Source organism: Equus caballus, chromosome 15 (genome assembly GCF_041296265.1).
Source record: "Equus caballus isolate H_3958 breed thoroughbred chromosome 15, TB-T2T, whole genome shotgun sequence".
In the NCBI taxonomy this organism is placed as follows: Eukaryota; Metazoa; Chordata; class Mammalia; order Perissodactyla; family Equidae; genus Equus; species Equus caballus.
In genome coordinates this window covers 85,522,278-85,533,664 of record NC_091698.1, presented here as the reverse complement: position 1 = coordinate 85,533,664, position 11,387 = coordinate 85,522,278, and the positions used below count along the sequence as shown (strand labels likewise).

Here is an 11,387-nt window from a genome sequence, read left to right as displayed (position 1 = left end):
CTGTGGTAGGCGTCCCACATATAAAGTAGAGGAAGATGGGCACAGACGTTAGCTCAGGGCCAGTCTTTCTCAGCAAAAAAGAGGAGAATTGGCGGCAGATGTTAGCTCAGGGCTAATCTTCCTCCAAAAAAAAAAAATTAAGACTGTAAATATTAACAAAGTGAAAGTGAAGTTGAGACATGACTCTGTTGCTGGGGAAACCAGCAAGGCAAAGTCTTCACTGTTCAGTAGCTGCCTGCCTCCCCTGGGGCTGGAACAAGTACGAGGCATAGAAACATTGCAGTTGTCCTGGTGAGTTGGTATCTTCTATTTGAAAGAATGATTGAATCCCTTTAGAGAAATATTTGGGCTAGTTTATACACAATTAAAATATTCACACAAATCACTAAGTCAAAGTATGGTGTTCATAAGAAAAATGTTTTCAACAGCATGTGGTAGCATATCCATTTTTATTTCAACAGAAAGCATTCCCATTCCATCTTAGAAAAATGCCCATGAATTTTGTAATTAGCAAACACTCATTCATCAGAAGTTTTTCATTTATCTAGTCTTAAAATTGTTCAGAATTCTGTCATCATCCTTTTGTGGATTCTATAAGTTAATTCAGCTAGACGTCTTGGTGTCCTCTAAAGGCTTTTCTTAAATATTTCTTCTCTACATCTACTCTTAGCTTGATCCTGCCACTTTTGAATATCATTGGTTTTGTCATCTTTTCTCCTTAATTCTTGTCAGTCTGTGGTACTTTTCACTCTACTTTAAAATTTATAACGCATTCTTACAAACGTGCTCATGTCACTTTTTGTATACATGCACATGTCTATGACACTTACATTTTTTGTTGATTTTTTTTAAAGAAAGAGAGACCTATTAATTTCACCTCTTCCTAAACTTTGAAAAGAAACAAACCAAAACTCTGCCCTTCACCTTCAGTGTTTGCAAGATCAGAGTTCCCGTCAGTTAAGGCATCCTTTCTTCCTAACTGTAGAGGAGAAACAATCAGAGAATAAATAAGCGAATAGTTAAAATGAAACCATTTTTATCAAATACATCTGTCACATGAACTGCTGATTAGTTAAAAAACTGGTTGAGACAGTTCTCCTTGCAAGTGTTTTGAATTTTGATATCTGTTTTTACAGCAAGGGCAGCTCATTCATCAGGCAGCTTTAGCTAGACGGTTTTTCATGTTATTCTTGCCTGGATAGGGTAGGGGTGGCGACAGGTGAGCTGCAAGAGAAAGGAGTGTGACTAATGGAAACAGACGCCTGTCTCTCCGAGGGCTGAGCTCTGGGAAGGGGGAAGGGATCAGAGCACGGGCCAGGGCCCATCCTGGTGGATTCAGGCATACGTCCTCAACTCCTTTGGAGGAACAAGGGTTCTCAGGAGCTCAAAAGCTTCTGCCTCGTGAAAGAGCTGGCCCTGAAGCACCGGGCTCTTGAAAGGAGACTTTGCCCCACCTCTGCAGGCTGTCCTCCCTTCTGGACACCAAGCCCACCAAGGGCAATTCCTTCAAAGCAAGGGATTTTCAGGATAATTAACCCTTTGATAGTGTGAAAAGGAATTTTCAGAGTGAACTGAGTCAAGGGTTAGTGGTGGTGAAACCCCCTCCAGCTTTCTGGGAAAGCGATAGAAGAGGCTGTGCCATGTCCACCTTCCCCAGCTCATCTGGAAACGTCTACCCTGGAAAAGTCTGTTTTCCACCCTTCGGGCTGGGACAGGTCTGTGAGGAGGGGGCCTTCTATCCAGAGCTTTTCCAGAAAGCCCTTTGCTATACTCATCCTCACTCCAGCTGCTCACACTCCTCCTGAGAAAACTTAATTCTCTCTCACCTGCCGTTTTCACCTCTCCCTTTGCTGTGTTCCGGGATGTAGGTTTCATCTGGGACCTAGCAAGGGATGGAAAGGCCCAATTGCAGGGCGATTGTTACTATTGTCAGCTCTCCTTTGCTGGGCCATCTGTAGCCACCCTCCAGTCATCCTAGTCACTGCTCTCAGCTCCCATGACTCCCATGCGCTCCCATCCGAACTTTCCCTGCAAATGCTAACTGGAGGCAGATTTTCAGATGGAGAAACCAAGGATGAGAGCGTCACTAGGAATCCGGGGTGTAATCATGAACCAGGAACCTGATTCTGACGGCTCTGACTGAGCTGCTTTCTCCAGGGTAGGAGAGCTTGCACCTGAAACATGCTCATTCTAAAACGCAACCCCAGTCTTCTCCCGGCTTCTAGCTGTGCCCTCCTTCTCTGGGGAAGGCTGTGGAACATCTACTTCTGACCTGCTCTCAGGGGGAGAACTGAGGATTGGAAGCCAGAGACTTACCAGGGAGAGGGTGGAGCTGGGGGCTTGGCTGCGGCAGAAGCGTTTAAGTAAAGCCTCTTGCACCTGCAGGAGGGGTAAACGGCAGTTATGCCAGCGAAGTCCTGGCCTTGGCACACTGCAAGTCCGGCGGGGGTTAGGCAGGCGGACTCACCTTCTTGTCCACAAGGCAGCCAAACAATAAGATGAAGACGCCCTGAAAAGAGGGACATGGGGATACGTGAGTCATGGAGGAGGGAACCCAACCAAAGTCAACTCATTTCCTCTCCTCTTCCTGCAACCTCTGTCCTCTTGTCTAATTCCCAACCTGGGGCTCTCATCCCAGGTTTTCTGTACGTTAGCACTATTTGGCACATAGGATCCACTTGAGGTGCTTTCTTACTGTTATGGTTACAGAGGGGATGAATTTCAAAGGATTGGGTACTGACAATTCTCTGACTTTGCTGTCAAAACCAGATATTATTTTACAGATAAGAAAACCAGCGCTCAGAGGCCAGCCCTTTGGCCAAGTGGTTAAGTTCCTGCGCTCCGCTTCTGCAACCCGAGGTTCACCGCTTCAGATCCGGGGCGTGAACCTAGCACCACTCATCAGGCCATGCTGAGGTGGCGTCCCACATGCCACAACTAGAAGGACCCACAACTGAAAATACACAACTATGTACTGAGGGCTTTGGGGAGGAAAAGGAAAAATAAAATCTTTAAAAAAAAAGAAGAAGAACTAGAATGACCTACAACTAGGATATACAACTATGTACTGGGGCTTTGGGGAAAAAAGAAAGCAAAAAGGAAAAAAAAAAAAAAAAAGAAAGAAAGAAAACCAAAGCTCAGGGAGGTTTGTCCAAAGCTGTCTAGTTAGTCAGCAGAGGAACTGGGATCCAAACCTAAGCCCTCTAACATTCCCGACACTATGTTTCTTCTGCTCCGCCGTGATGCCTCCTTGAGAAGGGACTGGCAGTGACTTAGACCATCTAAAACGGCAAAAAGCACAACCACCACCTTCTCACCTACCTGGAAGGTGTTGAGAACCGTGAAGATGTAGTGAGGGACTATGGAGACTTCCTCTAACAGAGTGGCCAGGCCCAGCCCCCAGGTGAGGCCGAAGATGGGTGTGAGAATGAGCAGGGCTTTGATCACCCCCAGAAGAGCTTGGCGCTTCTCCACCTGGGGCCCCTCTGACAGCGAAGGTCTCAGCAACTTCAGCACAGCCATGGCTAGCACCAACCCGTTCACGCCCACAATGGTCAGCACTGGCCCCACGAAGGTGTAGAGCCCCACTCCCTTCCTGTCCAACCAGCATTCTTCCTCCCCCAGGTATTGCCCTTGCGGTAGGTAGAGGCCCAAGGCAATAACTGCCAACCCCATTGGGCACAGGTATCCGAGGACCACCATCAGGGAGAGTACTCGGTGCTTGGACAGCTGATGGAAGACAAAGAGCAGCTGGTGGGCCAACATCAGGGACTGAGCCAGCATCCAGAAAAAGGTGGCCAGGTAGAGGAAATGAGAGAGGAAGGCAGTGGCCAGGCAGAGCGGGCTGCGGGGCCCTGGAGGAAGCAAGGCGGCTCCTAAGAAGCACGTGTCTGCGGCCAGCAGGCAGAGCACCGTGTTGAGCAAGGCTGCGTGGCGTAAGTAGGCCACTCTGTTCCGTACCACGACTCTCCACACCAGCCTGTACACGCCCAGGCACACAAGCAGTGCCAGAATGGAGGCTCCCAAGCCCACCTGACCCAGCAGGTCCAGGGTGGGGTTTTTTGGAACCCTGTGTCGGGACATGAGGATGGAGAAGGCAGTGAGGTGCTGGCAGATGCACTGAGTGGTGGGGCTGGCACTGGCTTCCTGTACCTGGCACCCTTCATCCGACCAGCCCCCTTTGCCCTGGAAGAGATTATGGTCCCAGAAGACACAGTGAGAGGTGCCATCTATGTCCCCAAAGTTCATGATGACCTCTCCCTGGTTGAAGGCCTGGCCACCTGCCATGATGGAGATGACAAGGATCAGACCAGGAGTGGCATAGAGAGAGCCCCCCAGGCCTTGTCCATAATTCGAGGGCAGAAGGTGGTCCAGTTTTTGTAGCACCAAGCTGGTGATACTGATGTTGGTTCTATTATGGCCCAGTGGGGCCAGTGAGTGCCCAAGAATCTGTGCCTGCAGTTGGGACTGAGTGGAGAAGGAGACACTGTAGTCAGAAGGAAATGTGGGTCCGAGGAGCTCAGTTTGCATCTGCACGCTGGGCAAGCTGAAGGAGAAGGGGTGATCCTCCTGGCACAGGCTGCGTGCCAGGGTTTCCACAGCCAGCAGGAGATTTGAGCCCATCGAGGGCTGCTGGGCCTGGGCCAGGGTCCACAGAGAACTGTTGTCCATGTCTAGGACCTTGTCTGTGGTATTCAGGAAAGACTGCAACACACAACAGAGAGGTGAGCCCTAGCTCCTAGGGCCCAAGGCACTGAGCCAGAGCACTGGGAACTGTAGACCCCAAATCCCACCCTTTCAAGTCTAGTGCAAGACCCAAGGTTGGGAGAAAGGAGGAGAAGAAGACAGGCCCATGAAGGAAGACTTTCCAGATGAGAAGAATGGGAAGCTAAACAAGTATGTGGTCTCCTGATGCACATCCAGCCCCAACCCTTCTTCCCTGTCCCTTCCTTGGGGCCACCCAGGAAGTTGATTCATTGACCCCTACACATCTATAAAGCTAGGAATGGTGCCCAGTGGTAGAGGGCACAATTTTCTGAAGTAGAGTGCCACATCCATGGCTGTGCACTCACATGCAATATATATTCCCAGAAATGAAGGGGGTATAATGTGATTGTCATTTCGGCTGCAACATAAGGGTCACCAACTGATGCTTATACTGAGAACGGGTTTAGGTGAGTCCAGCAAAGCCAAGTATGTTTGAGTATCTCCATGTAGGTATCTTGTGTGCATGTGGGAGGATTCACGTCATATTGTCATGTCTGTGAGTGCATGAATGCCTCTGAACTCAAGTTGTCACACCCCTTCCTGCCTTCCCTTGACCTCCCATGTGTTCCTGGCATCGGGCCTTCTCCACTCCACTCCATGGCCTTGGAGACTGGTACCCAAGAGGAGAGATGGACCCAGGGAGCAGACACTGGAACTCCAGAAACATCTGCCATCTGACAGCCCATGGTGATGTCAGAGGGACAGAAGTGCGGAGAGGGGAAGAGCTTCCAGCACCAGCAGCCCAGCTGGCTTCTGCTGTGGCTCAGAGATCTCACCTCCAGGGCACTTCGGTTAAGATGTATTCTGGCTTCTGCCACCACCTTGGCCAGGGATCTCATGGTGCCCAGCACTGCCAATAAGTCAGCGGGTGAGCTCAGCACCACCACCTGCTCTGGCAGCTGTGCCAGGATCTCTGGGACCTCCTCAGCAGGCCGGCCCTGGCCTACCTGCAGCCACTGAGACAGACAAGATAGCAGGAGGGGATGATGGGTGAGTCCTCGTGAGGGAGGGGCCACCTCCTCCCCTTGTCTAGCTCCTTCCTCCCCATACCCACACCCCATCCCAGGGGAGCAGGAAGCAGAGAGGGGAGTGAGCCATGTGGAAGGAAATGACACCAACCTTAGTCGGATGGACATTTGATGCTATTAAGGTTTGAAAATAGCACACTCCCCATCATGAGAGTGCTGACCATTCTAAGGCCCCCACACTACTTCCTGGCTCTGCTAGGGCTCCAGTTCAGAGAAGCTGAATAACATTTGGGCTGGGCCTCAGGGAGGAAGAATTCTAATTCCTGACTGAGGAAGGGGTAGGTCATGCAGGGTGAGGCACGTGGGCGGCAGGGCCAGAAAATTTACCCAGGCTTTATGAAGCAAGGCCTGGAGCCTTGGGTCTATACAGCTGCTGTGGATGGGTCCCCAGACCCCGTCAGGCCCACACGGCCTCTTCACCATGTCCGTCTTGTTCATGGGACACGGGACCTGTGCCACATGGCCAGCCTTGGTGACATTCCAGGCAACAAGTGAGAAATCCTCAGGGCAGGTGGTGTTTCCACCTGAAGAATGATATCAGGGAAGGCTCAGCAACCACGATCTAGCCTGGGCCTTTCCTTGGGCAGAAACTTGTGCAGGTTCTGGAGCCTGGCCCTGTTGCCCAGCACAGAGAAATGTCGAGGAGGAGCTCCCAGAGCAAGCAGGTGAGAGGGCGGCCAGCTGCATCCCAAGCCCCACGTACCCTGGATGATGGTGCCAGAGATGAGACCCCTGTGAGGAGTCCCTCCTGGGCTCCACAGGTCACAAGCGTACACAGTGTCAGCGGCAGGGCGGTGCTGGCACTGGGAGCCTGATGTGTTGAGCAAGGAGACCGAGGGTGAGAAGAGAGAAGGGAACAGCCACTGGGCCAGGAATAGACCTAGAGCCCAGTGGACCCAGGGGTGCCATCTCAGTCTTTCTAGCAATTTCACAGCAGATGACGCAATGGGGAAGAGCTGAGTGGTATGGGGGCATCAAACTACTGAAGGCGGGGCTTAGACTTGGGTGGAGGGCACCCTAGGGGTGTCTAATTAGCTCCGGGACTTGAAGCCACATTTTCCTCATTTGTAAACTGGGGCAGATCATTGAGCGAACCTTACAGAGTGTATTGTGTGAGTTCAAGGAGATTGTATAGACGAGAGAATTTTGCAAAAGTTATCTGCACACATGTAGTTATTGCTGTATCAATAGAATTGGGGTAAAAACAGTGTTGGACTTGGACCCTGAACTCCCAGATCAAATTGCAGCCTCTGCTTCCTGTGAGCTGGAGAGTTAGTGGCCTGGAGACCAGCTGCCCCCTCTCCCCTGACCCCTGGCAGCCAGCACCTTTCCATACCTTCGCTGCCCTCTCTGGGGCTCCAGGAAGCCGTGTAGGCTGCGCGTGTGCTGGGGATGCAGCAGCTCAGCTGGAAGCCAGGGGAGGTGGCACAGGCAATGGAGAGCTGGTCTGGAAGCTGAGCCACGTCTGTCACCTGCAGGGACACCCTGGCAACCTGGTATAGCTCCCACCTGAGTCCCTGGGCCTCAAAGCAGCGCATGTACTCACCTGCAGACACACACTTGCTGCACCTCCCGGCTCCGCTGGCCCCCACCTCTGCCACAGGATCTCTGCTGCTTCCCAAGCCACAGCCTAGTCCACATTTTGGTCCAGACTCTGCTTAATCCCAGCAAGAGAGATCCCCACCCCTAAATGGATTTCTAGAAGGAAGAAGAGATCCAGAGAAGAGGCTTCTGACCCTTTTTTATTAGCCGTAGCCACGAATTCTAAGGTGAACCCCTCTGCCTCCAGGAGATGCCCCTCCTGCTCCACCGCCTGCCATTTCAACATCTTGAAGAAAAATACACATCTGTTCTCAGTCAAAATGGACACCATATTTTCAGCATTCTCCCATTATAATTTCTCACATCAGTGGGTCTCTTAGCCTTTGTTTCCCCAGAATGAATAAATGGAAAGATGAAAAGGGAAAAGAAGAGAAGAGAAGAAGGAAGGAGAAGAGAGGGAGGAGCAAGAAGTGGAGATGAGGAGAGAAAAAAGACAGGAAGAAGGGAAGGCGAGGAGAGAGAAGAAGAGAGAGGCCAGGCTGGCTACCTGCCCATTTGTGGGAGATGTTGAAGATGCTGAGCACAGCCTGGCCCTGGCTAGAGGTCAGGGACACATGCATCCCTGGCTGCAGGGGGTAGGGTCTGGGGGTCCTTGGGCGCCACAGGAACCAGTTCAGGTTGGTGGTCTCGTGGCTCATAAGGAGAATCAGGTTTGGCTTGTTGCCAGGCGTCCGGGAGCTCAGGCTCCGAGTCTGGGGGACTGCAGGGCGGCAGGAGACAGGAGACAGGAACAGGAACTCATGGCCCTTGAGGCTCCTGAGCTCTCACTCCTTCCCCATCTTCTAAAGTCCCTTCCTCCTCACCCCCTCCCCACCTAGCATTTTTTGTTTTGTTTTGTCCCTGGATGAATGTGGCTTCTAGCCTGGAAGACTCCATCTGTCATTGGGAACCAAACAGGGAAACTTTTTGGCCTATGACTTCCCCTCCCCCATGAAGGGAACTTTCTGTCCTTGGCTATATGTCTCTGGAGCCCTGTTGTTCATTAATCTCCCTACTCAGGTCCCCAGCTCAGAGCCCGTGATCTGCTATGATGGCTGGCCTTTTCTCCCACCCAGAGGACCCACTGGTCTTGGGCCAGCCGGCAGAAATACAGGGATCAGAGAGGAAAAAACCACAGAGAGTGTTTCTTTCACTTGGGGCCATTGGTTTCCAAGTTCTCAACTCTCCTTACCAGGTGGCAGTAACTGGCAGTACCCGGCTTCAGTAGGGCTGAAGACAAGACAGCCACAAGGTTGGTGGTCGTGGGGGGTTTGGCAAGGATGGTGATGGGAGTAGACACTGGTGTTCCACTGGTACCCAGAGAGGCAAGCACAATAGGTACACCCATCGTGGTTGACATTACAGTCTGTGACAGAGGGAAGAGAAATGAGAAGTGGGCAGGCTGTCTGAGAAAGCCAGGTAGGCAGGATAGACAACTGCCTGGTGCCTGAGAGGCTCTAGGCTGGGTACCTGGAACAATCCCAAAGTCACAGGTCCCTCCTTCACACCCACCCATAAGAAACTGCTTCCTTAGCCAGGGTTCAAAGCAGCGGAGGCTGTGCGGGGCATCAGGAGTCAGGGTGGACAAGTCCTGGCCCACCCTGGTCTGCCCCTTGGGCCCTCTGTTTAGAAGACGGGGACATGGAGCAGGAAGGGAGGGGTCTGTCTGGTGGGGAGGTGAGGAAGGAGCCAGGCCATGTAGACCCTCCAGGAACTAGGGAGGGGCTCAGAGCATCTCGGGCGAGCTGGCTGCAGGAGGCCTGGGAAGCCCATGTGCCCTCCGCTCCGAGCCCCCTTCCCACACAAGTGGTGTAAGAGCCACTGAGAGGCAAGGATCAGTAGAATTTCCCCTACCTGTTGTGAGGCTAAGGCCCAGGAGGGATCTTGGGGAAGAGGTAGGCGAGGCAGTGGGGAAAGTCTGGGTCCTGGAGAGTGCTGCTGGCCACGTCTCATTTGAAAAGTCCAGCTGTACATAGACCGAGACCAGGACTGATTCTACAGGAGCAGAGGGGACAGGTGGAGAGGAGAGGCAGCGAGGCCATGGGCCGGTCCCCTTTTGCCTCCCACACCTAGCTGGTCACTGCCAGGAACCTGGAGCAGAATGCCCCGTCCCCCACAGCCCACCCAGGCACAGACAGGGCTCAGGAAGGTAATAACTCTCCTAGCTGTGGAGCATTCAGACACACTGCTTCATGTCACCCTCCCAACAACCCTGTTTTATAGATGAGGCTCTCAAAGACGAATGATCTTCTCAAGGCCTCACAGCTCCAGAACTGGTGCATGGACCTGCCTGACCAGAGCCAGATCCAGTCCTCTCTCTTTACTGCTCCCACCTCGCTGTGGTCTCTCCCAGTCTTTTCTTTCTGCCCCTCCCTCCTCCTCCTGTCCATCTACTCACCACCTGCTTCACTCTCTTGGTCCAGTTGCTGCCCAGACTCCCCTCCTGCCTGACTCTGTCCCTGGAACAGAGCGCAGAGGAGAGACCTCTGAGGAGAGGCTGACCCTGGCTTTCCCCCAGGGATGCCCTCTTCCTCAAGCAGCTCAGGCCCAGTCTGGCTAACCTGGACTGACTCATTCTCTTTGAAGTTCCTCTTTTTACCTGGAGTTAAGGGGGCACATCACGAGGGTAAAGCAGGCTTCCGGCAGGAGGTGCCAGGGGTGCAGGCCAGGGCTGCAAATCCCACCTGAACCCAGAACCAGGCACACCCTGGAAAGTCAACATGCTTTGCTTAATTCCTTCCTGAATTTACCTGTCCCTGGGCCTCTAGGGTAATTGAAATGGCTGGGCCTGGAGCTCCAGCAGGGAGGGCTGGGCAGAGCTGGGGGGGTAACAGAAGCTTGGGGACTGTATTCCCTCAATAGGACTTGCCACGAGGGTGAGCAGAAGGCAGCATCTTCCCTTAGTCTCTGGTTCCTGTAAATTATTTCCTCACCAACTCCTTCCTCTCTCAAAATTGCATGTGTGTGTGGATATCTATCTAAAAACAGATATTGATATTGATAAGGATATTGATAGAGATAGAACTATTCACTTAGGAGAAAAGAGAGATCAGAAAGTACTAATCTAGACTCAGCTGCCTTTCCTCAGAATCTCTCCTGTCTTCAACACCAATGGTTCCCAAATCTGGAAAGTTTTTCTTCTCATTTTTAAACTGCAAGCTTGATCAGAAGAGCCATTATCCAAAGTGCAGAAGGTATCATTGGAACTCACAGGGACTCAAATAAACAAAGCCATCCCCACACCCTGGAAAATAAGACTGAACTCTCAGAAATCCTGTAACACTAGTCTCCTTCCTCTGTACATTACCTCCTCTCCCGCCAGCCCTTTCCCCTCCTCCTGTCCTTTCATCCCACATCTTGCTGCCCCTCACACCCAGAGGCCCTGACCACTGGCTCTGCAGACCGTCCCTGGGTCCTCACCGCAGGCTTAACTCACAGGTTGAGATGCTCTGGCGCCTGGTGATCCCACCAAGGGGAGAGTCACGGCCAGGAGTAGCACGGGGGCAGCCGAACCGACCATGGCCAGCGAAGCAGTCCTCAGGAGTCCTCCTGCTGCAGCATGATGCAAATTCCCTCAGAGAGGAGCTGGTAGGGCCGTGCCCACATGCACAGATGGGATGGGAGGGCGGGGTGGGAGGGAGCCAGGGCCGAATTTAGAGGAAGTGCTGCAGCCCGTGACCAATGGGCATCCTGCCCCAGTGAGGCCTCCTGCCCCAATGAGAGGAGTCTGCCCAGGGTCCCCCTGGGGTCCAGACAAAGGACTCAGAGAGCAGGAGAGGACTTATGGGTCCTAGGTCACAACTGGCAATATATTGATAAACCAGGTTTTGTCATGTCTACAAGGATCTGGATTATTCAAGAACTCCCCGGAAGCTGGATCATCAGAGTCAAGGTTAGAAAAGACAAACATTAGAGCTAATTGTTATCCTAAAATAATTTCCAGATCAGCTCGAGTCTTAAATGTAACGAAGAATCTGGGAAAATGCCAGGAGAAATTATCAAAGAATTTCA

At 52.1% G+C, this 11,387-nt stretch overlaps 1 protein-coding gene across 4 annotated transcripts; it reads right to left on the bottom strand.

Annotated features, from left to right (window-relative positions):
* Positions 1-430: 430 nt before the first annotated feature.
* On the bottom strand, positions 431-10,986 carry ADGRF3 (adhesion G protein-coupled receptor F3). 4 transcript variants are annotated; one of them, XM_070235761.1, is made up of 14 exons: positions 10,813-10,986; positions 9,775-9,835; positions 9,231-9,371; positions 8,569-8,742; positions 7,885-8,097; positions 7,132-7,341; positions 6,499-6,606; positions 6,123-6,319; positions 5,544-5,723; positions 3,322-4,704; positions 2,468-2,509; positions 2,317-2,379; positions 1,827-1,882; positions 431-1,224 (listed from the first exon to the last, which is right to left on the bottom strand). In XM_070235761.1, the coding sequence occupies exons 1-14, from the start codon at positions 10,894-10,896 to the stop codon at positions 1,185-1,187; spliced, it is 2,952 nt and encodes a 983-aa protein (XP_070091862.1). In that variant the 5' UTR covers positions 10,897-10,986; the 3' UTR covers positions 431-1,184. The 4 variants fall into 4 exon arrangements, with proteins under 4 accessions (XP_070091862.1, XP_023475135.2, XP_070091863.1 ...); XM_023619367.2 differs by having other exon boundaries at positions 431-979; XM_070235762.1 differs by lacking the exon at positions 7,885-8,097.
* Positions 10,987-11,387: the final 401 nt, after the last annotated feature.

What these genes read in the sequence shown, in the direction of transcription:
- ADGRF3 (XM_070235761.1), bottom strand. Translation starts at nt 10,896, where the DNA reads ATGGTCGGTTCGGCTGCCCCCGTGCTACTCCTGGCCGTGACTCTCCCC. An exon ending in CCTTGCTTCATAAAGCCTGG is followed by an intron (nt 5,724 to 6,122) that starts GTAAATTTTCTG and finishes TGTCTGTCTCAG; the next exon opens with TGGCTGCAGGTAGGCCAGGG. An exon ending in CCAGCTCCACCCTCTCCCTG is followed by an intron (nt 1,883 to 2,316) that starts GTAAGTCTCTGG and finishes ATCCCTTGCTAG; the next exon opens with GTCCCAGATGAAACCTACAT.